Here is a 25,457-nt window from a genome sequence, read left to right on the forward strand (position 1 = left end):
GGGGTTTTCCCCCCTCAAATGTGATTATAAAAGAATATTATAGCATTAAAAATCCTATAACACTTAATAAAATACTAGAACTTTTTAGTTGTGCAATTGATTATGTTCTTTATACATGAATTAAATTCTAAGAAGCAGGGTTTTTTTCTTTTTGCTTCTAATTCAATCTGGAATTTCTATCACTGTCAAAAATGAAGTGGACAAAAATAGGAGAAGCAACAGATTTCCATAGAGGAACATGCTTACATCACTCTGGAGAAATCACAGCCCTGCTATTGAACCACCTGAATCACATGTGCCCTCGGGCATAGCACATCAGATATCCGCATATGAGTCTCTTGCCTCCTCCAGAGGCAACACTTAGGTTAACTTCACTGTGGCTGCAGAAGGTTGATGGCAGCAAAGGGAACAAAGCTCCACACTGCTCAGCCTGGAAGGTTTCTCAATCGAAAACTAGTTCCAGGGAGGGGATAATTTTAATTATATTCCTTTGTGTTATTTGGTGTAGCACACACCATTTGATATGTTACCCTCTGACCTAAAATACAAGGTATTTACAATTCAGAGCAGGAGCAGATGGCCTACTGACTTAACTGAAGAGGTGGTTTCAGAAGGGAGTAGAACAGACGTACCACAGCTAGCTCGTAATAGGTCGCCTCAGAGAACAAACCCCACAGTTACTAGATCATATCTATGCAGTGATTGGAGAGGAGTGACTGGAGGGGACTGCACTGCTTGGAGAGGAGTGACTGGAGGGGACTGTACTGCATCTTCTTTCATTGGATTTGTTTCTACCAACCCAGATGTGTGTGAGCAGAGGACTCCCTGTGGCCTGCCAGTAGTGCAGCCAGATGTGTGGCATAAAATATTCTAATTTTTCTCTTCTAAGTAATGAAAAAGTCACACCATCTAAAAGGAAGTGGTATGCACGCACACTCTACAATTAACCATGGAAGCCGAATCTGTGTGAGTCACCCAACAGCCTGCACAAGACGATTTGGCGACTGGAAAACCCTGATTAATGGCATTTTTAAAACAACAGAGTAACAACCTGACCTGCCAAAAATTATTTTTTTCATCATATCACCAGTTTTTGTTGTTTTTGGGGGGGGGCTGGCTATGAAGCATCTCCCACGGAGAATATGAAAATGAAAATCATGTTATAATGCACTTTAAGGCGATATATTGTTGAGGAGGTTGAATTCAGCAAGTCAGCCTTGGACTTGTACACTGCCTTGAACCGGTTGTGGACCACTTTGGACCACGTTCAGACTCATTACAGGTTGTTTTCTCATTACAAACGCAATTAGTTCATGGACTGTACAATAAGATGCTTCTACAAAACACAGGTGACTGGGATCCAAGGTAACGGTCAGATCTCAAGGTTGGAGGCTGATGTACCCACACTGGCCACTAACAGCAATCCCAAGGCTCCGAGTCCAGATAGCTCCCTCCCGCCGCCAAGTCTGAGACGCCAGGAAGAATTGCTGGGCTTTAATCTCCAGCCCTGAACCGCCCACAACCTGGGCTGGCAGAGTTCATCAACACCGAGGGCGAATTCGCTGCCCGTGGCTTTATTTTCTCATCGATACAACACAGCGGATGCTGAATAAGTCAGTCAGGCATCTGCATTTCGACCCGGGCCGGAATCGACATCCATTTGAAAGAAAAGCGACCTGCGGGCGGCTGGCACCACATTCCCGAAGTGTAGGAGCGCCACACAGGGTGTTGTGAGTTTCGGGTGTGAATCGCTAAGCAGACGCGGCGCTCCGGGTTCCCCTCCACCTGCGACACTGCACCCGCCTAGACGTCGCCTGCTGCCCTTGCCCACCCACCTCTTCTAACTCGGTATAGATCCCCCAGCCCGGGTCTCGAGTCCCAGCGTCCCAGCGGAGCACCTCAAGCCACCCAGCAGCTACTGGTGGATGGGAGAGGAATCCCTGCCCCTCCCGGCCCCACCTGGCCGGTGCCGAGCAGAGGAGCCCGTGCCTGCCGCCCCCCACCCCTTCGCCGCGCAGGGCTGTAATAATTACATCCTCATTATTTCTTCTGCGATCGTTAGGGAAAGAGCCCGAGAACAGCAACAGCAGCTGCCGGGGGAGGCTTAGTTACAAAACGCTGCGCTGGGTAGCGCTTCGCTTAGCAACCACCCCTAAAAAAGCCCCCGTGCTCCCCGGCTTGCACTTAGAGAGCCCAGCAGTGGCTACTCCCTCCCAACCCCTAGGCCCAGGCCCTGCTCATCGCGACGGCTGCAGCAAAGGGCACAAGTGGCCCCTCCCCGCCTCCGCGACCCCAGCGCTCTGTAGCACCGGCTCCAAGCACCTTCTATTCATTCCCAATCTGGGTCCCCGTGGCCACCTGCGCTTGGGGGAGGGGGAACACAGGTCGCTGCCCATTGCCCCACCAGCCCATCTCTGGCCAGCGCCCCAGACTGCACCCCCTTATCCGGCCTCGCAGAGCGGGGAATTTCACACCTCCGCCTCGCTCCTGTAGCCCGGGAGCCCGTGTGCCAGCAACCCAGCCATGGGGCTCTGCAGCCCGGAAGGACCCCAGTGGTGGACCCCGGAGCACGGGTCCCCCTAAGGTTATTTCCCACTCCCGGAGCGTGTTCCTATTAGCCTCCTACCCACCCAACGCAGCCACCTAGGCAGGGCCCACGCGGGTCGGTCTGGCAGCACCGCCCCCTCCCTGCTCCGACGGCTCTTGCCACTTAGCGCCCAGGTCCCCGCATCCCAGTCCCCGCGGCCCCGCGCGTCTCGCACCTTCCTCAGAGCGGACATCCTTGGGCTTTCCTAGTTCAGAAGATGCTGAGCGACATGGCAAGGTAGCCACCCGTCAGACCAGGCGGCGCGCGCGGCACTGCCGCCAGCTCCCAGGCTCGAGAATCCTTGGGTCCGTGCGTCGATCCGCAGTCTGTCTGTCCGCCGCCCCGCCGCCGCCGCCGCCGCTGCTGCTGCCGCCGCGCGCTCCAACCCCTTTCGAGCCCGGCGCACGGTCGGTCCTCACGGCCGGCGCCTGCGCACTCGGCGCCCGGGGAGGCACCGGCGCACTGGGGGGCGGCCGGTGCGTGGCTCCATCTGAGGAAGGGCCCAGAGCTGCGCGCCTAGGGGGAGCGCTCAGGCCCCTGTGCGACTGCCAATGGCAAGCCTGGCCCGGAGATAGCGTGGCACGCATGGCCCGGGAGCCCGCGCACAGCAGGTCCCAACTGTTGCGCGCAGAGCATTGGGTCACTCGAGGACAGTGAAGGTACCGGGCGGGGGAACAGAGAGGTCCCACCCCGCAAGTGCTCGGCGTGTTTGTAGGTCAGCGTGGGAACCACACACAAGCCAATGCGCCTGGAAAGGTGTAGCTCGATCTGAATGGAGATGTGAGATCTGCAGAGGCAGTGATGCACAGGACTCTGCAGGGTGAAGTCCTCCACATCTAATGCGTTCTCAGGTCAGAGAGAGGGAGCATTAGAAAACAAAGCTCCCCATGGCCGCTGAGAGTGCACACGGCTTCTCTGGGCGCTATCAAATACAACCTTTCTGTTGCCACCTGTTAACCTCCCTGCCAGTAAACCGCTTGGAGCTATGCTCAGAGGAATCGGGGATCTCCCAGTGGCACCCCACACCCCTCACCGCGCACGCACCTAGAACAGCCATCTCCATTAATAAACCTGGCCCAGCATTGAGACGGTGTCAGACATTTGTCTGCTGCAGCAGCACATAGACGCATGAAGTGTGCAAGTGGAAGCTAATAAATAATAATAATAATAATAATAATAATAATAATAATAATTTATTCTTTTCTCTCAGAGAAGTCTGGAAGACAACCAGGAACGGTCTGGCAAATTTAGCTAATTCACCACATTGTGATGGAGCCTAGTTAGATTCATGGGAATGTCCTTCTCAGATCTGTCGGCCAGCCAAGAAGAAAAGTTGATGTGGCCTACAGTAAAATGCCCTGACAACTAAAGACATAGTTTGACACTGGGCTCTGGAACTCTACAATTAAGCCTATCTAGCCTTGGACAAGTCACTGGGTTCCATGTAAATATGAGTGTAAAGGAGGGCTTTTGTCTCCTTTGTTAAGTTTAAATGTGACCAAAACTTAATCAACAAGATGAATGTTAACAGAAAGATGAATAGGTGTAGAATAAAGGAGGCACTGGAACAACCCAATATTTTCCAAACTCCAAGATCCTTGACACAAAAACAATCTCCATAAAATGTTTTTCATATAATCAACAACTGCAGAGTACTTTGAAAGCAAAACACAAATTGTGTGAGAGATACATAAATGAATCAAAGAATCTGACAGGCCTTCCTCTTAGTGTGTTTGGCATGTTCCAATTGGTTTAGGTGGAAAGTTGTATTTCATTTATTTGAAATATGGCTTTTCAAACCTCAAACCAAAATATAGATTGCATATCAAGTTTTAAAATTCTAATATCCATTTTCTCTCCTCCTCCCCATGTGTATCCCATCTTCCATTCATTTATTTGCTATCTCACACAATGGCAGGAATGAAAGAAATACAAGCAGCACTTATAGTGAGTTCTTATGTGTTGTGGACGTGTGAACAAAACAGAAAGAGAGATTGTCACTGGGCACACATCAAGTTTTTGGGATGGAGTCACACTAAAGTTACAGGAGTATAATCCTGGATTACATTTGCTTCTACGAAGGAAATATACTATGTTACTAGAAAATGAAACCCGGCTTTGGTGGCACGCACGCCTTTAATCCCAGCACTCGGGAGGCAGAGGCAGGCGGATCTCTGTGAGTTCGAGACCATGCTGGTCTACAAGAGCTAGTTCCAGGACAGCCTCTAAAAGCCACAGAGAAACCCTGCCTCAAAAAACCAAAAAAAAAAAAAAAAGGACAGCAAACAGTTTGTGATGCTGAGGAAGTATTATGAGGGTGTCATTACATTAAATCTTCCTCTGGGTTTGCCCCCCCCACAGTAGGTCCCAAGACATGGTTTGAGTATAAGTAATTAATTTGAATGCCTTGTCTCTGGAAACTGAACAAGAATAGAAAGATTGGGAAAGGGAAGGAAAGTTAATAACGGGTGTGTCATCAGGGTGATCTTCCTTCAGGCAACTGGAGCTATCCCATTGAAGATTCTTTGAGGAACAGTCTAAGGTGCACTTCAGACCTGCTTCCATCCTCCCTCCCCTCTACTGCCCATACTGAGCAACTCTGATAACTGAGCACCATCTTCAGATGGTGATATGGATGGGATGAAGCCAGAGGTTGGCTTCTACCAAACATCCCAGGAGGAACAGGACTTGGGGGTGGGAATGTGGGAGTGAGGTTGGGGAAAGTTCTGTCAGTAGGAAAAACAGGACTGAAGACTCAGAGACAATGAGAGACTTGCCTTTTCTTCTAAATGACTAGTTAGAGTAGGAACTGAGAGACCATCATGAATGTGGATGGACAATGAGTTGGGAGGTTTTGTAACACATTTAAAGGAACTGGAATTATGTCTTACATACAGTGTAGTCTTACGTGGGATTTTAACCAGGACATTAGGATTTTCTTCATGTCACTTGCAGACAAAGACAATTTTATTTCTTTCTTCCCAATATATGGTCTTTTTATTTCCTTTTCTTGTCTCATTACATTAGCTAGGATTTCTAGTACAATTTTGAAAATCAGTGGTTAGAGGGAATCTTTGTCTTGTTCCTGATCTTTGTAGGAAAGATTCTAATTGTTTTTTCCCTTGATGATATTTGAAAATTTTTTTGTAAGTGTTCTTTATCAAATTGAATAAATTACCTTTTATTAAGTATTGACTGAGAGGTTTTTGTTTGTTGCTGTTTTTATAAATCATGAACAAGTGTTAGATTTGGTCAAATGCTTTCTCCATTTTTGTTTTTGTTCTTTTTATTCTGGTCCTTTGATGGGTTACAGTGAGTGAGTTTTTAAAATGTCTTTTATGTGCATGAGTATCTTTCCTGAATGTATGTATTGCACCAGTGTGCATGCCTGGTGCTCTCAGATGGCAGAGGTATCAGATCTCCTGGAACTACAGTTCCAGATGGTTGTGAACCACCATGTGAGTGCAGGAAACTGAACCAGGTTCTGTGCAAAAAAAAAAAAAAAAACAAAACAAAAAACAAAAAACAAAAAACAAAAAACAAAAAAAAAACAAAAAACAAAACAAAACAATAAAAAAAAAACAGCAAGAGTTCTTAACAACTGAGCTGTCCTCCTAGCCCAGAGTGATTATTTCAGATTTTTTAAAAGATCTTTTTGGTTGCTATGAACAGAAGAGGTGACATGGTAGTGGGATAAGAGTTGGAAAACAGCAGTAGGAGTGGGGGAGAGGTCAACTTTCAAATGGAATCTCCATGAGAGACGAGGACACAAATTAGATGTGATCTTTCTGGACAGGTCTGTGGGGAAAAGAAGAGAGAAGGAAGCAACTGTTTCCCAAGAGTAGCCTGGCAGCTGAATGGATGGTGCTGTGGCCCACTTAGAGAGATACAGGAGTGTCCCTGTCTGCTGGAGGTCTTGGGGACTGTAGCAGAAGCTGGCATAGGTCTACATCCAGGACTGAAGGCAAGGATGTAATGACTTCACTAGATCCAAGATATATGATAAATGGGTGTTTATTGGGGAACGTTTACATGGAAAAATACAAAGAACCACAGGAGCGTTTCTCTACCCTTCCTACCAGATGGGCTGACCCACCAGAAAGAGCCTGCAAACAGAAGCCATGTCTCAAGCTTCCCTCCTTGCTTCTGTCCACCTGAAGCCACACCCAAAGGGGTGTGGCCACCATTACAGGTTCACAGACAAGACACCTACATAGGACCTTCTGTTTTCTTGAACCATCACACATTTGTATCTTGTATTCCAATGAAATTGATGATGACCAAAGACCCTAAAGACCAGCCCTTGACAAATCCAACCGTGCATTCAAACAAATAAATTCTCCTTTGACTTCGCTGTGGGATGGTTGTCATTCCTTGTCCTCTCTGGTCACTCCTCTTGGGCCAGAGCTGGTGCCTCCTCATCTCTCAGTTTTACAAAGGATAGAAGCTGTGTGGCTCAGCTCTTCCTTAGCCACTACTCTGGCCACAACATTCATTCCCTCCACAGTCTCCTAAGTCTATGTATCAAAAGCTGCTCAATGCTACATAATGAAGGGCTTCCCAGAAGACCCCCATATCAGCCTGAAACCCCAACTTTTCAGATTCTGAGTCAAAAAACCTTGCACCCATTCTAGACTTCCCCTTTTCTATCACAGACCAATCTGATGAGTCAGTACATCTCTTTTGCTTTGCCTTCAAATGCATCCACACGCTGACCATTTCTTCCTATGATCTTCAATGTTACAACTCAATGTTGCTAACTACCAATATTGTTCTTACTGCAGCTGGCACACAGTCCTCTCTTGCTTCACCCCAATGCAATTTACTCTCAATAGAGAAGATGAAGTCACCTGCTTAACATTTACATCAGATCATTTCACTTCTAGGCCCCAAACCGATCGGTTTTCTGCATCTCTGTGGAAGTTCAATGTTGCTTCTTCCATGATTGTCACTGGTGAAGCAGAATAAGGCACCAAAGCCCAATTATTAAGTACTGACTTATTGATTTATTCCGTGATTTACTCAAAGCACCGCTTGTACTGCATATTTGCCAAGTGTGTCTTCACTTGCTACCTGGAACAGAATGACCATGACCAGGGGAAAAAGTGGAAACACTGGGTCATGCTGCCCTCAACAACCTGCAGACTGCCACTTAGGCTTCTGTAAAATTTCTATTGATTGTCCACCCCACCTTGTGGGCAAGGTTATAAAACTCAAATACAAACTGGACCCCAACCGAGGCCTTTCAGGAACTATCCTGGCTTGAGGCCATCAGTAACATCTCTACCCTTCCATGCTCACTGATTGCAGAGTCCCGCAACGCCCGAGGCCACGCCTTCTCTCCTCCCTGATCCCAAACTGCCTTAGCTCTCCAGACACCGGCTGGCTGGCAGGCATGCACTTTACTTGAACCATAGTTTGTCTTCTTTCTTTTTTGAATATTGTCTTCATAACATCAGACTTTCCTCTTTCGTCTCCGCAAGTCTGTGCTTGCTAACCTCCACTAATCAAAGACATCTACTTTGTGTCCTTGGTTTTAAGCTCTCTACTTAGAACCCTGCTCCCTGCGTTACTTCTCTTCAAGGAGCTCCTCTCTTTGGGATACGGTCTCTCAGTCTTCTTTGTCATGCACCTCTCTTGTCCGATCTTTCATGAACGTTGTTTCGTGCAGACACTCGGCAGTCATGTTTCTGAAGAAGCAATTCAAGGACGAAGAGTCAATGTCAACAGAGCTCAAGGGTCCCAGCGCCGTGGGTAGCACCGCCGGGCTGAAAGCAACGTGGCTCGAGTGAAAGACACCACAAAAAGAGGGACCGGCAGACGAGAAGCAAAGGGGAGGCACTGTCGTTGGGCCCCCGCTGGTGTGCGAGCGGACCACCCGCAGATGTAAAGAGGGGGCGCAGAGAACGGATGTCTAGGCCGAGAGGGACCTTGTCTTGTCTCAAGCTTCCAGATCTTCCTTCTCTCCTTACCAACCTTTCTCCAGCTTGCACCCCAAGTTCCTCAAGTGCGCAGAGCCGGTACAGACCCTAGCTGTGTCTTGGGCCAAGACCATCAGCCGGGCAAACGCAGAAACAGCGCTACCGGGCCACTTGCCTTCCGCGCAGGCTCCACAGCCAGGCTCTTAGAGGCCGAGCTTAAACCTCCCCCGGGCCCCATACGAACCAATAAACCGCCGGATAGAGATGATTGGCAGCCCCGGCGGCGGGGAATTCGGGTCCGGATTAGGCACTCCTAATGTTGTGGGCGGGCCTAAGAGAGAGGAATCCGGAAGAGCCGTGCATCTGGTGGCGTTGGGGCCCCGGATCCCGGCTGGGGTCGGGTATGTCTGCTCATCGGAAGCACGGTAGGCAGGAAGCGCGGAACGTGAGCGAAACTGGGTCTGAGATCCCCAGGGGTGGAGGGTGTCCTCATGTTGTGACCAGCGGATGTGGTAGACTGATGGGGGATCGTGGGACTTCAGGGACCTCAAGTGTGTAGGGCGGGGTATGATGGGCCCTGAGAGTACCCGGGATCTGTGGGGACGGACGTGGAGTTTGCGGGGGCCCGAGTGGTATGAAGGTCCTTAGCGACCCCGTCTCATGTGGTGGGTTCCTCCTGCTGCTGCCTGGGTCAGGCGACTGTCGCAGCCTTTCAAGGGTCTTCGTTGTCCCTGCGACCTCACTGATGGAGCAGAGTTCCCCAGAGCCTTGGTGTCCTCTCTTGTCCCTGGGATAGCACTGGGGCGGAGCTGGCGCGTGGGAAAGGGTGTGTGTTTGTGGATGGGGGTGGGGTGACACAAGACCTGCCGCCACCCACCCAGAACAGCCCGCTATTCCTATGGCCCTCATGTCTGGGTTAGCGTCTGGAGGTCCTGGAAATGCAGGTCTTGTGATGGGAGTAAACACTATCGTGCTTTTCTGTATTTAAATCACGCTTCTCTCTTATGAAATGGAAAAGGAAAAAACAAAAGCCAGTGTCAACTGCATATCGTTACTAAGTATCTGCTTAAAAAGTAGGAAACTAATTTTTCATCGAGCAAGAAAACCATGAACGAGCTAGTAAAAATCCCCATTCTGTGTCGTTATTGTTTCTGTGCAGAAAACTATACTAGTGGGCTCCCACTTCAGCCCCAATGAGTTTCCACTTTCACCTATTTGCCTGGTCCTCCTCCTCCCCAAAACCCTCCAGTAAGACCATCTCAGGTATTAGAAAAGATATAACCATTTCGAAACAATCAGATGTGGTGTTCCAAAGTGGACATAAACATTCTTTATCGTGTAGCAAAACCTTGTTATAATCAATCTTCCACTGGAAGAGTCCAAACATTATTGGTTAGTATATGTTCAGCTGTCTCCTGCGTTCTGGGTTGGTTCCACATCCCATGCTTCATCTTCTTGCAGCCCCTTCTGTGCCTAAGATGCGCCTAAACCTGGTATTAAATGCCTTTTCCTGAGCAAAGTAGAGCATCTGGCCAACTTTAAAAAAACTTTTATAACCTCACTAAATTCTTGGTTGTTTTCATCAATCACTAAACTACCCGCTGGAGATAGCCTCTGTTTCTATTGGAGAGAATATAGGACAAAATTACCAGGTAAAATGTAAGCAGTTTAAGAATATTGTGTTTGGAGGAATGAGGATAGATTAATAAATCTTAAGCCTCTGTTTCTATTGGAGAGAATATAGGACAAAATTACCAGGTAAAATGTAAGCAGTTTAAGAATATTGTGTTTGGAGGAATGAGGATAGATTAATAAATCTTAAAGTGACAAAGTGTAAATGGGAGAGGCTGGAGAGGTAGCTCAGTGGTTAAGAGCACTGACTGCTCTCCCAGGGTACCCTTGTTGGGTTCCTGGGAGTACCCACATGGTGACTCCCAACTTTCTGTAACCCCAGTTACAGGGGATCTGCAAATCTAGCATCCACATGCACCAGACACACATAGTGCACAGATATACATACAGGTAAAACATCTATACATATAATATACACACATATATGTGTATGTATGGGTATGTGTGTAAATTTAAATATATACATACATTCATACATACATTTTTTTGGTTTTTCGAGACAGGTTTTCTCTGTGGCTCTTTTTGGAGACTGTCCTGGAACTAGTTCTTATAGACCAGGCTGGTCTCGAACTCACAGAGATCTGCCTGGCTCTGCCTCCTGAGTGCTGGGATTAAAGGCGTGCGCCATCAATGCCCGGCTATACGTATATATTTTTATATGTGTGTATAAATATTTATATATGTAATCAAAGCCAAAATGTTAACTTTTCTTCTTTTCTAAGCATGATCACCTAAGGAACCCTGAATCTGGAAAACAAGCTCTAGAAATATTTGAGACTTGAGTCAGAATAAAAACTGCTAAGCACTTGCAATTTGTCAAAGCAAAGCATGGAACTGGAGCTGATCTGTCTCCCGGCCTATTATTTGCTGACCCTGCCCTCCCACCTTGTGTGTAGGTCTGGCAGGTGGAGATGTTGTCACTGGTGTCACTCATAGTTCAGGTCCAGCTGTTCCTCAAGGACACTGGATCTCAGTGGTGAGGAGAGGTGATAGGTGTTTTTAACCTTTAAAGATAGCATCTTATTCTGTGGCCCAGGCTGGCCTTGAACTCACAGGAATCCTTCTGCCTCAATCTCCCAAGTGCTGAGGTGGTGGGCAAAGATGCTGGACTGTTCTATGTACATAGAAGCAGGATATAGAGAGAGCGCTGAGCCAACATCCATTCAGTTACCCAGTGTTGGTAGAGCATCCAGTGCTAATGTAAGCTGCCTCGGGCATTAGGGGTATTGAATGACCCCCCCACCTCCCCACCCCTCCACCCCCGTACAGAGGCACTAGTGTCATTCAAGGCTAAGCCCTAGTGTAGAGAATTGTCTAAGGGTGCCAGACTGTTCCTTCTCTGGGCCCTAATTTAGACAAGAAAGCTTGTAAGGCATAGGGTTAGTTGAAGAAATGTCTGTACATTTTTGGTGGTTTTGTTCTGTCTTTCTTCTGGAAAGCAGATTGATTCTGTAATAGGCCATCAGCTGCTTGATAGAAGAGACTTGGCTCGGTAGTAAATAGGGTTCTGGGACCTAGAGCAGAAACTCAGGCCAGTTGCAAAGGTAATACTGTTGTGGCTTGAGACTGTAGAAGAGAGTTGAAGAGCTAAGGGAAGACCTGTCTCCACAACTCCCACCCACCCAAGCTGGCCACCTAGGGATAGGAGGTGGAGTTTGAAGCGTCCCGGACTCTAGTCTAACCTAAGCTAGTGCCTTAGAGTTAATTGCTTCCAGTTATGGGGATGTCATCTTTTAAACATCGATAATAACAGGGGTGTGTTATAAGGACCAAGTCTGGTAACCTGCATGATGTGGGGGGTCTAAGGAGGCAGCTAGCAGGTTGGTACCACAGTGAATTTCTCAGGATGCAGGAAGAGGCAGCAGATTCCTCTAAAGAGCAGTGCAGTGCGGGTGATGAAAGATACCAAATATGTGAGGCTTCTGTGCTGCCTGGTTTAAAATGTGGGAGACGGCTACATGTTTGAGGGACAAGAGAAATACGAAGTGCCAGAAAAATACTATGAAATCCTGCCCTAAAGTCACAGCCTAGGAAGTTTGAGTCCACAGAACAATGTAGATGTTGGGAAGTGACACTGTACCCACATCCTTTTTTTCTTTCATAGCCTTCCCATCTGCTGAGCCAACAGAACCCCCATATGAAAATACGTGGTTCTCAACCTTCCTAATGCTGCCACACTTTAACACACTTCCTCATGTTGTGGTGACCCCCCATCGTTTTTAAAATCATTTTCATTGCTACTTCATAACTGTAATTTTGCTACTTTTATGAATAGTAAGGTATTTAAATATCTATGTTTTCCAGTGGTCTTAGGTGACCCTTGTGAAAGGGTCGCTGGACCCCAAGGGGTTGTGAACCACAGCTTGAGAAACACTAATCTAGATCTTTTTACAGTCACTGCTTCCTTATGTTGAACTGAAAATATGTCTAATGAAAAATAGAATTATTGGTATAAAAACTATATGTGATTATAATTTGTCTCGTGTCTTCAGTTTAGGGGGGGGGTTGGTTTTTTTTTTGTTGTTGTTTTTTGTTTTGGTTTTGGTTTTCTCTGTGTAGCTTTGGAGCCTATCCTGGCACTCGCTCTGGAGACTAGGCCGGCCTTGAACTCACAGAGATCTGCCTGCCTCTGCCTCCCGAGTGCTGGTATTAAAGGCGTGCGCCACCAACACCTGGCTTGTCTTCAGTTTCTAATAAGCACTGCTTACTGACTTGCCTCCAAAGTAGCAGCTGGCATTACTCAGTCTGTTTCAGTGAGAAGTCAGTGAGCGCTGTGAGCTGAGCAGTTGTTAAAGGTGCCAGGATGGTCTTGTGAAAGAAGCAGCCCATCCTCCTGGAAGTGCCCTTTGCCATCTCCCTGCTACAACTTAATTACCAGTAAGGATGAAAACATTTGTAGCCTTACCTGGGACCTGTTTATAGGGAGTTAATTGTGTGACAAGTGCTGTTAAAAACCTCTAAGGGCAAAGGTCTAGAACATTTTCTTCAGTTTTTTTCAGTACTAAAGTTTTTTGGTTTTTTTGTTGTTGTTGTTGTTGTTTTGTTTTGTTTTTCAAGACAGGGTTTCTCTGTGGCTTTGGAGGCTGTCCTGGAACTAGCTCTTGTAGACCAGGCTGGTCTCGAACTCACAGAGATCCGCCTGCCTCTGCCTCCCAAGTGCTGGGATTAAAGGCGTGTGCTACCACCGCCTGGCTGTCAGTATTAAAGTTTTTGCAAATGGATTTTTGGTGTTTGTTTGTTTCTGAGGCAGGGTTTTGTTTAATCATCCAGGCTGGCCTTGGACATGTTTAGAGTCTTAAAACCCACAATCTTGGTCTCAGTCCGGTATTACTGAGTTGCAAGCATGTGCCACAATGCCTGGCTCTCTGGTTTATTTCTGTTACTTAGAGATTCTAACCATGTTCCATTTGAATCTTATTTGGAGTACTGTTTACTTTTAATTAGTATTTCACAAAGCTTAGTGACTCTTGCTTAAATCTCAGCTAATCATTTTTCTACCTGTAATTCTATCATTTATCAAATTAATATACTCCATTGAACTTGTGATGGGACAACGCAATCAGTTTATTCATTTTTTTCTAGATTATAGGCAAAGGTTAAATACTTTGGCTTTTCATAGGAATAAAATGGGGAAAAAAACTATCATTTTCAGGAACTCTGTGTAGAACTGGCATGCATTTAGTCAGCACGTTTAAACCAGGTTTTACTGAAAAGAAAATTCAAAGTATCAGATTTCCATAAACTGCAACAAACCTTGAAAAATTAAAGTGCCCAATAAAATGAAGGGGAGTGTGTGTGTGTGTGTGTGTGTGTGTGTGTGTGTGTGTGTGTGTACATATATTACAAAGAAAAGGAGAATAACCAAAGCTGATGTTTCCTAAAGTAGAGGAACTTTTCAAAGTTTAAATTGGTAAAGTAACGTTGTAGTTTGAGTAATAATAATTTGAGTTTTTCTTCATACAACAGAGTGAGGTGAGAAGGGGTTGCTGTCAGACCATAGTGAAAGTTTCTACTTCTGGTCCGTTCTAATGGTTAAAAGCCTGATGACCCCTGTTCCCTGTCACAGATCTATATTAAATACAAAGGTCCTCTTATAAACCCATTCATTCTGTGTGGCTTTCCCTGCAGATGCTAGACCAAGAAGTTACATTTTAAAGGCTGGTGGTCGCTGTCAGTGTCGTTCGCTCCAGTGTAATTTCTGGGAACATATGGCCCTGTCAGTGTTGCGGCTTTCCATGGACATTCCATTTTGAAATAACTCTTTCTGAACTGAACTCACCCATCTTATCTCTAAATTAGCAGCTGTTGCATAACAAAACTTTTCCTGGGACAACGGGACACACACATCTACTCACACCAGATAGGGACCCCAAATGACAGACCAAAGTATGGATACCACTGAAGTGTAACTTGATGAGCTAATGAATTTTATTGAGGGTACTTACTGGAGTATGGGTGAGGGGTCATTTTCAGGAGCAGAAATTACTCAAGACAGCTGCACCACCAAAGCCTACCTGTGGGAACCCAGCTTTATGGGATTACAGTCAGAACCAACCGACTTGCCCCTGGTTCATATCTGAGAGGGGGAGTGTGGATTGAGAAAGGCTAGGTAGAGACGTTAAGAGAAAGACAGAGACACAGGATAGAGTCAGGAGGGCAATTCAATGAATACTGAATGCCCTGGGAGTGTATTATTCACCATTCTTAAATACCTTAACTAAAAGGGGAAACATGGTGTCATGTATACGGAACAGGCAGACTTTCTTCCTCAATTCTCCAAGGATTCTGTAACCACACCTTAGATTCAATTTCTCATTATTTGGCCTTGAGGGTCAAGAGTAACCACACCACATGCCAAATCTGTTGTTATTTACATAAGACACCCAAGGCCAAGATCAAACATCCTACTATAGCCACGCCTTAGACCCTTAGGTCTTATGGACAGTTTTGAACTCTCTGACCTTGAGCCAGGATGAAGTTGAGCCATCTTTATGGGCCCCAACACCCACCCCAGCGCAGGTGACAGCTCCCAAAGCTGGGAACTCGGAGCACACTGCACAACTTGCAGGCAGTTCAACAGATTGGAGCGTGTCCTGTGTGACTGGATACTAACATTTTCTTCCTACAGGACCCCACATGACTATCATCGTCCCATTTCAGCAGGAAGTAACTTGGAGAATGCTATGCCCCCTTTCCCCATTGTTGTCACTTAGGATAGTGTATATACCTAGTTAGGGATAGCTTCCTATTGTTTATGGTTGGGATTGGAAGGAGGTTTCAGGCTTGGACACCTCTTTCAGATGACTTTAGGGTTTATTTAAAATAGATAGTTATATTTTATATTTTATTCTTCTTATATTTTACCTTTATGATTGTTAATTTTGGATACTTTAAACTGTTAAGTTTTAATCCTCTTTTAGACTAAAAGGGTAATTGTAGGGGAAGCTGTAGCCACGCCTACTTAGGGGCTGGCTACAGGTGTGCCTGACCACGCCCTCGCAAGCTTGAGAGGGCGTGGTCAGGGGACGTAGGGTGACTGCGTTTTCACTTTCGTTTTCTCTTTTGGGCTTGCGTACAGACTGCTGCCATGCCGGCTGGCTAGGTCGCTCTGTAAGTAAGGCTTTTCCCTATTAAATACCCTTATATTTCTACCTGACTCCGTATTGGTAATTTCCCACAATAGTCCTGTCTAGGCAACTCAGCTGCTCTGTCAATCTTCATTGCAGTTCAGCTTGTCAGATTCTTCTTGGCACTCTGGCAGCAAGGAGCTAATAAATCTGGCTGTAACAAATCTGGTCAGTTTCAGGGACTTCCTGAAGCTACTTGAGTTGTTGACCTTCCCGCAGGATGGAATGTTTCCATCTTGAAGGAAACTGTTACACCACAAGAGCATATACGTTTTTTCTTCTGGAAATTTCACTTTCCCAAGAGGCATAAGTTTATAGGTAGCATGAAATTTTTTTGAAACTTTTTATTAACCAGTTGCAAATCAACATCATTTCCAATGTCTCTTTAGTAGTTTGGATGTAATTGGACCCCTGTAAGCTCTTAGGGAGTGGCACTATTAGGAGGTGGGGCTTTGTTGGAGTGAGTATGGCTATATTGGAGGAAGTGTGTCACTGTGAGGGTGAGCTCTGAGGTCTCATATATGCCCAAGCATATATGTCCAGTGCCTCAGTTGACACCGTTGCCTTCTGATCAAGATGTAGCCAGCACATGTCTGCCTGCAGGCCACCATGCTCCCTGACATGATGATAATGGACTGAGCCTCTGAACTGTAAGCCACCACCTCAATTAAATATTTTCCATTGTAAGAGTTACCATGGTCACAGAGTGTTTTTATAGCAATAGAAACCCTAAGACAGTCTTCCATCACTTCTACTTTCTAGTTGTATGGTTTATGATCAGTAAATTGAAATTTATGCATTTATTTTCATTTTAAATAAGGCATACTATACACACAGATAACAAGGGGCAAACAAATATTTCTCTGATCAAAATATTTTTTAAAAAAATATTAAAATATTCATTGAATAATAGGGTAAGATTTGGTGGTCTTGGAGATTGCAGAATTCATTTTTTCTGTCATATGGCTTTCATTTTTCTTTTTGCAGAAAAGAATATTATAAAAGGAAAATTTATATTTATATATTTGTTTTGTTTTTGCATAAGAGCTTTTCAAATTAGAAGTATGTATGATTCTTATGATCAGTGAAATCCTGCCACTAGAAGCATCATGTTTGGAAGAGGAGGACATTGTGCCAAGTAATAAGCCAAGCACAGAAACATATGCATGTGTTTTCACTCACTTGTGGCATCTGAAAAAGTTAATGTAAGGGACTGAGAAAATGCTGAAGGAAGACCCCAGACTCAAATAGTATGCAAGAACAAAGAGCATTTATTACTATTCCAACATGCAGGAGTCAGCACCTGTACAGAATGACAACAACCCCGAGGGTAGTGTGCAGGTTCCTTCTAAGCACAGCTAAGGGAATTTCAGGGACGGTTAGGTCAACATAACTTGACCAGTTAATCAAACATAACTGGTCAAGCAAGCAGTAGTTATATTAGTATACTTTTAATTGGCTGAGGTTTTATCTTTGGACATACTTGGGTAAGTTTTCAAGGGGTTGCAGGAACTGTCCTTGAGACATTCGGGCTAGCTCAGGCCTTGTTTGGGCTCTCTCACTCACTGGTCCCTGAATATAATTGGTTGACAAATGGCCCTTTGCTGGGAGTGACACCTGTTTGCCCCTCTCAGAGAACTGAAACCTAAATTCAGTCATAAAAGTGGGAAATTTAAATCCTTCAGTTAATTGCACAGGAGAGTCAAATAGTGGTCACTTGAGGCCAGGGGTGGAAGAGGGGAAGACACTGGAAAGTGGCCAGGTTACACATCAAAATGCAACTGGGAGGAAAAAGAGATCACTTTTAGAATGTTACTTTTGTTTTCAAGTTTGTTTGTAAGTGTGTGTCTGAGTGTAGGTTTGATCATGTGAGTGCAGTGTGTGTGGAAGCCATGTCCCTGAGCTGGAGTTGTCGGCAGCTCTGAACTTGGGTACTTTGCAAGAGCTGTAGATACTCAACTACGGAGCTGTCCCTCCAGCCTCAGGAAGAATAAAATCTATTTTCTGACACAGCAGGAAAGCTATGGTTTCCTTTGCATTGTAAATTTACAATAACATATCGTATCTTTCATGAAGAAAAAGAGGTTCACTCAAAGGCCCCAATCACAAAGGAGTAACACAAAGATATTTACTATGACTTGACTATTATCTATTTATATGTGAGGTGTTGAGGTGTTGCAGTGTTCCCCATAGACATATAGCCATTGTGTGTAAGGTAAAAGGATAAATAAAATAGAAAGGGAAGTTCTGCAATCATATTCTGTTTTTAATACTAATAAAAATGTAGACTGGGCTGTGAAGCATCACAGAGTGATGTGACACTTTGGTATTGACTCTTCTTTCCTGGGTGAACTTGTTAGATCAGGGGGTTCTCAAGCTTCCTAATCTGTGACCCTTTAATATAGTTCCTCATGTCTTGGTGACCCCAAAACATAAAATTCTTTTCGTTGCTGCTTTGTAACTGTAATTTTGCTACAGTTGTGAATCGTAATGTAAATGTCTGATGTGCAGGATATCTGATATGCAATCCCTGTAAAAGGGTCATTCACCCCCCCCAAAGGGGTCACAACCCACAGGTTAGACATTTGATGTCTGCACAGGTAACCAGAAATAATAATTCCTTGGATGCTGCCATTAACACCTTTGTTAACAATGGGGGAGATGTTTGGTTTTACGGCCAGCTGTTAGTGCTTTAAATCAAGTAACTACATTGAGGGAGAGCTTAGGGTACCATAGGTTTGTCACTGGCAATCAAGTTTCCTATTCCTCTATCTGAAATACATGTACTTAACAGTTTTCCTAAGTTTCTAATTTCCAAAGAACACTCAACTGGGAAGGTTTATTTTCATTTGGTTTCTGCCTTTAAGTTGAAATAGAAACACAGAGAGCCTTTAGTTCTTTCTGAAAATTATATCAAAATAACTCAATTCCCCTGTGGGAAGTAGACTTAATTTCTGTGCTTGGTGTTGGAACATATTAATTTTGACTGGGATGTTTTCTTTCACATTGGCCTTTTTCTGTATCTATCATTTCCCGATTCTGATTGCTCGGTCAGCTTGGTAATTGTGGAGTTTTGGGTTTTTTGGGGTTTTTTTTTTTCAGCTGGTATTAAACACCCAATCCCCTGCCCTTCATTTTCCTGTGATTGCTTTTTGACAGACACTAGAGTTTCAAGTTAAAACTTGCTCCCACTGCTAGAAAAGGAGCAAGTTGATGAGGTGTGAGCAAGAAAGAAGGCAGGCTGGCCTCCTGTTCCTAGCAAAAGCTTGAAAGCATCTGTTACCGCCAGGAAGCAATTGTTGTTTCACTCACATGAAAACTCAAAGTTTTTGAGCCTTCTGGGTCCTGGGACAGGAGCCTGCCTCCCAGGGACTCGGTAGATCATCTAGCTTAGCCTTTGTGGGGGAACTTTAACTTTTTAAAAGCACATTAGAATTTAAGAGAAAGAGAGGTTCTTAACACACAAAAATACATACATACATACATACATACATACATACATACATACACACACACACACATATACCCCACAAACATTCCCAGTCAAAAAGAAGCATTTCAACAAGTTTAATAATAAATACTTTTTTTTTTTTGAGACAGAGACTCATATATCAGACTGGCCTTGAAGTCGCTTTGTAGTCAAGGATGACCTTGAATTTCTGATAATGTTGCCTCTGTTTCCTAAGTGCCAGGGTTATAGGTACTCACCATTGTGCCTGGTTTTATGTAGTGCTAGGAATTAAATTCAGAGCTTTGAGTATGCTAGGTTGGCTACCACTCTGTCTCCTGAGCTACATACCCTGTCTAGTACTTTATTATATGCACTGTGGACTAGCCTTCAAAAAAAAAAAAAAGCATCCATTCATGTCTGTTTTAATATTAATCAAAAAAGTAAGTTGGCCAATTAGAAAACATACATTGTTGAAGTTCTTATTTATAGGAAATGGTCAAGCAGTTTACAAGTTTTGTCTTGTTTTAACCTGAAGGTTCAATGTTAGTAGTAAGCACTAAAGTGTCAACACAAAATTATGATCTAAAATAGCTGATGATTCTGTTTAAGTCAGGGGCCCAAACACTGTTAGTGACAGGAAAGCAATTCTTTTCGTCTCACATTTGTAGACTGTGTGTGCCAGCCTGATGCATTGCAACTGTGTCTCTCTCCTTATAAATCTTTAGGGATTCTGTTTACTGTTTCTTAAGCATTGTAGGGAGAGAGGAAACAAACAAGGGCAGAGCGTACAGTGTTTCATTTTAGAGGACAGGTTTTTAGGTAGCAGGTCCAGTATCCACAAAATCTTGCTTTCAGTTTCAGCATCCACCCTGTGATCTCAAGTGCAGGGATTAAAGTAAAGCCTATGAATAAACCTTCCAGCAATATTAGTTGGTAGAAAGTAATTAATGATATTTTAATTTTGCTCTATAAGCTTTGCTCTTTTGTAAGTGATTTGCAAATTAAGATCACACTATTTTCAAAAGATACTTTATGCTTTATATTGCAGCAGTTGAAAATATTTAGACATTTGCTGGAAAAGTTATTTTGGATGTCAAGATATTGGGATTAAATTGGATTAATATTTATTAGTTAAACTTAATGTTAAAGACAAAACCCGGGATCCCATTTAGTAGTGAAACCATTTAGACATCCCTTTGAGGCCATCTGCATTTGTACTTATTCACAGATTTACTTCATAAATAATACATGAAAGATGGTGTGTTAGCTGCTTCTCTCTTCACTGTGACAAAATAAGTAGCACAGACAACTGACAGGAGGGAGGGTGTCTTGGGTCACAGTTGGAGTCTGTGACAAGGAGGGCACAGCAGTGAGGAAAGGTCCAGGTGCAGCAGCAAGAGCATGGGGTTGTTGGTGAGGATGCAGCTAGGTTTGGGAAACGTGGAGAAATAAATGACTGCTGTTGCCTAGTTCACATTCTCTTGTTTCTTTTCATTCAGGCTGGGATCCCAGCCCATGGGATGACAAGTACTGTCCACATCCAGGGTCTGCCCTTCCTCCCTTTCAGAAAATCCTCTCACAGACAAACCACACGTGAGTCACCTGGATACTTCTGAATCCTAAGTTGACAATGAAGGATAATCACATGTTCACTCCTTGTCAATTTAATGCCCAAACACATCAGCTTTCATTTACTTATTTTCATTTTACGTGCATTGGTGTTTTGCCATGGGTGTCAGGTCACCTGGAACTGGAATTACAGACAGCTGTGAGCTGCCATGTGGATGCTAGGAATTGAACCCAGGCCCTCTGCAAGAGCAGCCAGTGCTCTTAACTATTGAACCATCTCCCCAGTCCTCCCCCTTTTAAAAATAATTTATTTATTTTTATCTTATGTACATTGGTGTTTTGCCTGTAGGTATGCCTGTGTGAGGGCATCAGATCCCGTGGAACAGGAATTACAGACAGCTTTGAGCTGCTATGTGGGTGCTGGGAATTGAGCTTGGGTCCTCTGCAAGAGCAGCCAGTGCTCTGAACTACTGAACCGTCTCTGCAGCCCCACACATAAGCTTTAAATGAGACCATTGCCCTCCTGGACCCATGGGCTTATGGCCATTTTGTAACATATATTCATTCCAACTTCAAAAGTCCCCATATTCTTTAATTGATTTTTTTATTTTCTGTGTATGAATGTTTTGCCTGCTTATATGTATGTGTACCATATGTGTGTCCGATGCCTGCAGAGGCAAGAAGAAGGCATTGGCTCTCCTGAAACTGGAGTTACAGATGGTTGTGTGGTACCATATGGGTGGTGAAAATCAAACCTGGGTTCTCTGCAAGAGCAGCCAGTGCTCTTAACCTCTGAGCCATTTTTCCAGTCTCCAACTCCCTATATCTTTAAGTCTCAACATTGTTCAGAATTACAAACTCTCTTCTGACTCAAGGCAATCTCAAGGGGATAGTGTTGCATATTTCCAATACTGTGGCATAAATTCAACATCTCTATTCTAAACAGGAAGAATGGGAAAATATCAAGGGAAGACAGGACCCAAGCAAGACACAAACCCAAGAAGACAAATGCCAAATGCTATAGCTCCATATCCAGCATCTGAGACTTGCAGGGGCATCATCTGGGCTCTAACAGTCTGCATCTCTGCCCCTCCAGTTCTGCCACCTCTCTTTGGGGTTAGTTCTAGAATGTATCTGGACCTTTCCATGTTAGACATTTATGATACTGGCATTTCTGACATCCTGGAGTTGCCATTACATCTAGGACTTTAGTTTCCTAGATGTATTTAGTGACCTCTGAGGCTTTCCTCATAGGAAATTCAACCCTACCACACTGCTTTCTGGTACAAGCCTCCATAAGCCCATAAGTCTTGCATTTTGCATGCTTGCAAAACTGGCACCATGTGGAAAATCCTGTCAAGTTCTGTCATTTTGAGTTGTAATCTGGCCTCCTATCATAGCTGTAATCAGGCCTCTGTATGCCTCTGTGAATGACCCCAGGACTGCCCCAGGCAGTTTTTTTGTTTGTTTTTGTTTTTGCAGTTAATCCCTTCAACCACATTTTCATTTCAGGCTCTTTGAAATAAATATTCATTTTTAGAAGTTGGATCCCTTAATGAGTGAAGTCTATCCTCAGGATCCATTATCTTGTTTTCTCGGTACATAGCATCTGGGTTTCTGTTTAATGGCTGCTATCTTCTCACCTGCCCTATTTGCAACTTTAAACTTGCCCATGCTCTCTCTCTTCCTCACCAAACTGTCTGTCTGTGTGTGTGTGTGTGTGTGTGTGTGTGTGTGTGTGTGTGTGTGTGTGTGTTTCTGTTCTCTCACTCAAGTAGTGAGCAGTAACCATGCTAAAACATGGATGTTATGCTGTTTTGAAATTTCACCTATTAACCAATTTAGCCCATTAACTTTGAATGTAGCCTCGCTCAAATTAACAGGCCGTGGGCAGAAAGCAGCCAGATTCTTCATCCGAATGTAACACAATGAGTTGTAGCCTTGTTACAATAGAGCCTTTGTTCCCCTCTTGAACCTCATGGCCTGGACCTCCAGTATCTGTATTTTTCTTAGCATTTTGGTTTTTGAACTACTGGAATGACCATTTAAGCTCTACTTATGGCACCATCAGACTTCTCCAGCCCAGAGATCCAAACCCCCACACCCTTCCCACAAACCTGCTCCAAAGGCCTATGAACTACATGATCAGGTTTGTCACAGCAGAAGCCCCACTTCTGATACCAATTTTTTTGCATTAGTAACTTTCTTCATTTCTGTGACCTTTAAAAGGAAGGGTTTATTTTGGTTCCTAGCTTGAGAGTACAGTTCATCACCGTGTGGGAGTTACAGCTGCAGGATAAAGGCAACTGGTCAAATTGAATTCTTCAGGGATCAGGGAGAAGTGAACACTGATTTTCTGTTTGTTGTCTCATTTTTTTTTTCCTTTTTATTTAGTCTGTAACCCATCCCACAGATGGATGGTATGGGGACATCAAGGGTAGGTCTTCCTTCCTCACTTAATCCTCCATGGACACGCCCTCAGAGACACACCCAGACACGTGTGTCCTAGGTGATGCTGAATTGATTCATGTTGAACATAAGAGTTGACCATTACTGACATTAGGACTCAAAGCCACCATCTGCCAGTATTTAATATCAGTACCGTGCCTTAACTCCTGTATTAAATGTTCATTCTCCCATAATGTTCACAGCAGGGTGGTGGTGGAGATGGATTTCCAGAATGCATGCCACTTACAGAACATGTCCCTCTTACAGAGAAGTGACTAGAAGCCAAAGACAAGTTTGTGAGTGATAAAAATCCCAGTGTGGCATGGAAGTTACAGTAGCCACATGGGTTTCCAAAGCTCTTACTAGAATAGTTGGGATAATGAAAGGTTTCCTCTTTTGTTTTTATCTTGTTTTGTTTGAACTCTGTTCACTTTGAATTCATAAAGGAAGATTGCTCCTCAATCCTTGGTTATGTATATTTAGAAGATGTCTTGACTCATGCACACTTGGAGTTATATGACATTTTTTACCATTCCTATCTTCTATATAAAAAGTTGAGATGTAAACTTTAAGGACTTTCATACTTAAATTGTGTATATTTATTTTAAAAATGCAAACCCATTTTCCTGCATTCATGAGTCCTTCTTTGGTCTTCTTGATAACCCAAGCCATTACTGTTAATATTAGTTCTGCCATCTTACATGTCTAATGATAAAGATGGGTATGGCATGGATGAGCCTTTTTAGATGCATCAGCATTTTTGCTGTTAGTTATGTCTGTGCTGCCTCAGTTTACTATTCAAAGACTCCTTTTCTTTTGCATTTGTTTATTATGTGTGCACACCCTTACATGCACCCACACAACGACAACAACAATACCAGCAACAATTGTGGGAGCCCATTCTCCCCTCCTACTATATTCCTGGGATCTAACTAAGGTGGTCAGGCTTGGCAGCAAGCACCTTTACCCTCTGAGCCATCTCACTGTCCTTCTAGTTAGCTTTTGAGACTAGACATGGCTTTCTATGGCCTGCAACTGCTTATTTCTGCAAAGCAGTCAGCTGTTGTTAAGCAGAGAACAAACAGGTATAGATTTGTATTACGAAATGAGCAATGAGCAATTATATCCCCCAATCCTGGTGGCAGAGAAAATGCTGACTTATCTAGGCTATAGCCTGTGGAACATGCTGGTGGCTGTGTGTTCACTGAAGAACAGCAGACCAAAGGGCACTGGCCCACCCTGAAGGAGCAAACTGCTATGATAGAACAATCCGAACCAGAAAACACGTGAATATAGTACAAAGCTATAACCCTCAGAATAAATGAGTAACTATTAATGCATAAATGAAAGAGTAATAAAAAGTAATCCATAAACTGTGAAAATGTAAATAGCTTCCTTAAAGAGGGCTCCCATATAATAAATATAGAAGGAATGAGAGAATCAAAGCCCACATTGAGTCCCTCGGCCATTTGTGCCATAAGCAGGACCCACAGTTGATTTAACAGACATAGTGGAGAAGAGGCATGAACCCCAAAAATCTCTTTCCTGAGATACACTGGGAAGGGAAACACAGTAACTTTGTAGGAAGAAATCCCAGCCAACAGACTTACCCAGTTGTGGTCGAGGCTAATGTCAGCAGAAAGGAGACCCCAGGCTAACACTGTCAACCTAGTTGATGTGTTGAAAACATCTCCCCATAAACAACAGTGCTGTCCAATTAAAAGAACCTGAGTCTGATATCAGACAGACCAAAATTAGGAATAGTCTACAGAATATCTCACACTGATCTTCAAAATGCATCAAGAACACAAACAGCAAGGTAAACAGGAGAAGTGCATGCTGGTTTATAGGACATGGGAAGAAATGGGGGCTAGGAGAGGTGTTAGATATGGAACTGATTGCACCGTTAGTAAGATGCTGCAGAACCTGTACCAGCACGGGCCAGTGTTGACAGTTGCTTCATGTCTGGTAACAAGTTGGTCCCAGGGGACACTGAAGGGTACACAGGGGTTCTCTGTTGTTCATGGTTTTGTCCTGGAAAGTGGAAAGCAAATCATAGCTCTTGAAGATTTCAGTATGGTCAGATGGAATGACTGGTTAGTGAAGACCTGAACAGACATCATGGTGGTTGCATTGGCCAGGGTTCCTGTTAAAGGAACATGAAGGACAGTTGCAGGCCGAGGTCTCTAGACCTCTGGGATCCAGCAGTGCCTTAGCCTAGA

The 25,457-nt window shown here is 44.2% G+C and overlaps 1 protein-coding gene across 4 annotated transcripts in view; it reads left to right on the top strand.

Annotated features, from left to right (window-relative positions):
• The first annotated feature begins 8,844 nt into the window (after positions 1-8,844).
• Erich1 (glutamate rich 1) overlaps positions 8,845-25,457 on the top strand; it is a 61,316-nt gene continuing 44,703 nt past the window's right edge. For 3 of the 4 annotated variants that reach the window (XM_035452418.1, XM_027387774.2, XM_035452419.1), the window contains exons 1-2: positions 8,852-8,933; positions 20,718-20,811. In XM_035452418.1, coding sequence (XP_035308309.1) covers positions 20,739-20,811 — 73 coding nt within the window. In that variant the 5' untranslated portion in view covers positions 8,852-8,933; positions 20,718-20,738. Of the gene's footprint in view, positions 8,934-20,717; positions 20,812-25,457 lie in introns of all 4 variants that reach the window. The other variant, XM_027387772.2, reaches the window with a different exon arrangement.

Source organism: Cricetulus griseus, assembly GCF_003668045.3.
Source record: "Cricetulus griseus strain 17A/GY chromosome 1 unlocalized genomic scaffold, alternate assembly CriGri-PICRH-1.0 chr1_1, whole genome shotgun sequence".
Lineage (NCBI taxonomy): Eukaryota > Metazoa > Chordata > Mammalia > Rodentia > Cricetidae > Cricetulus > Cricetulus griseus.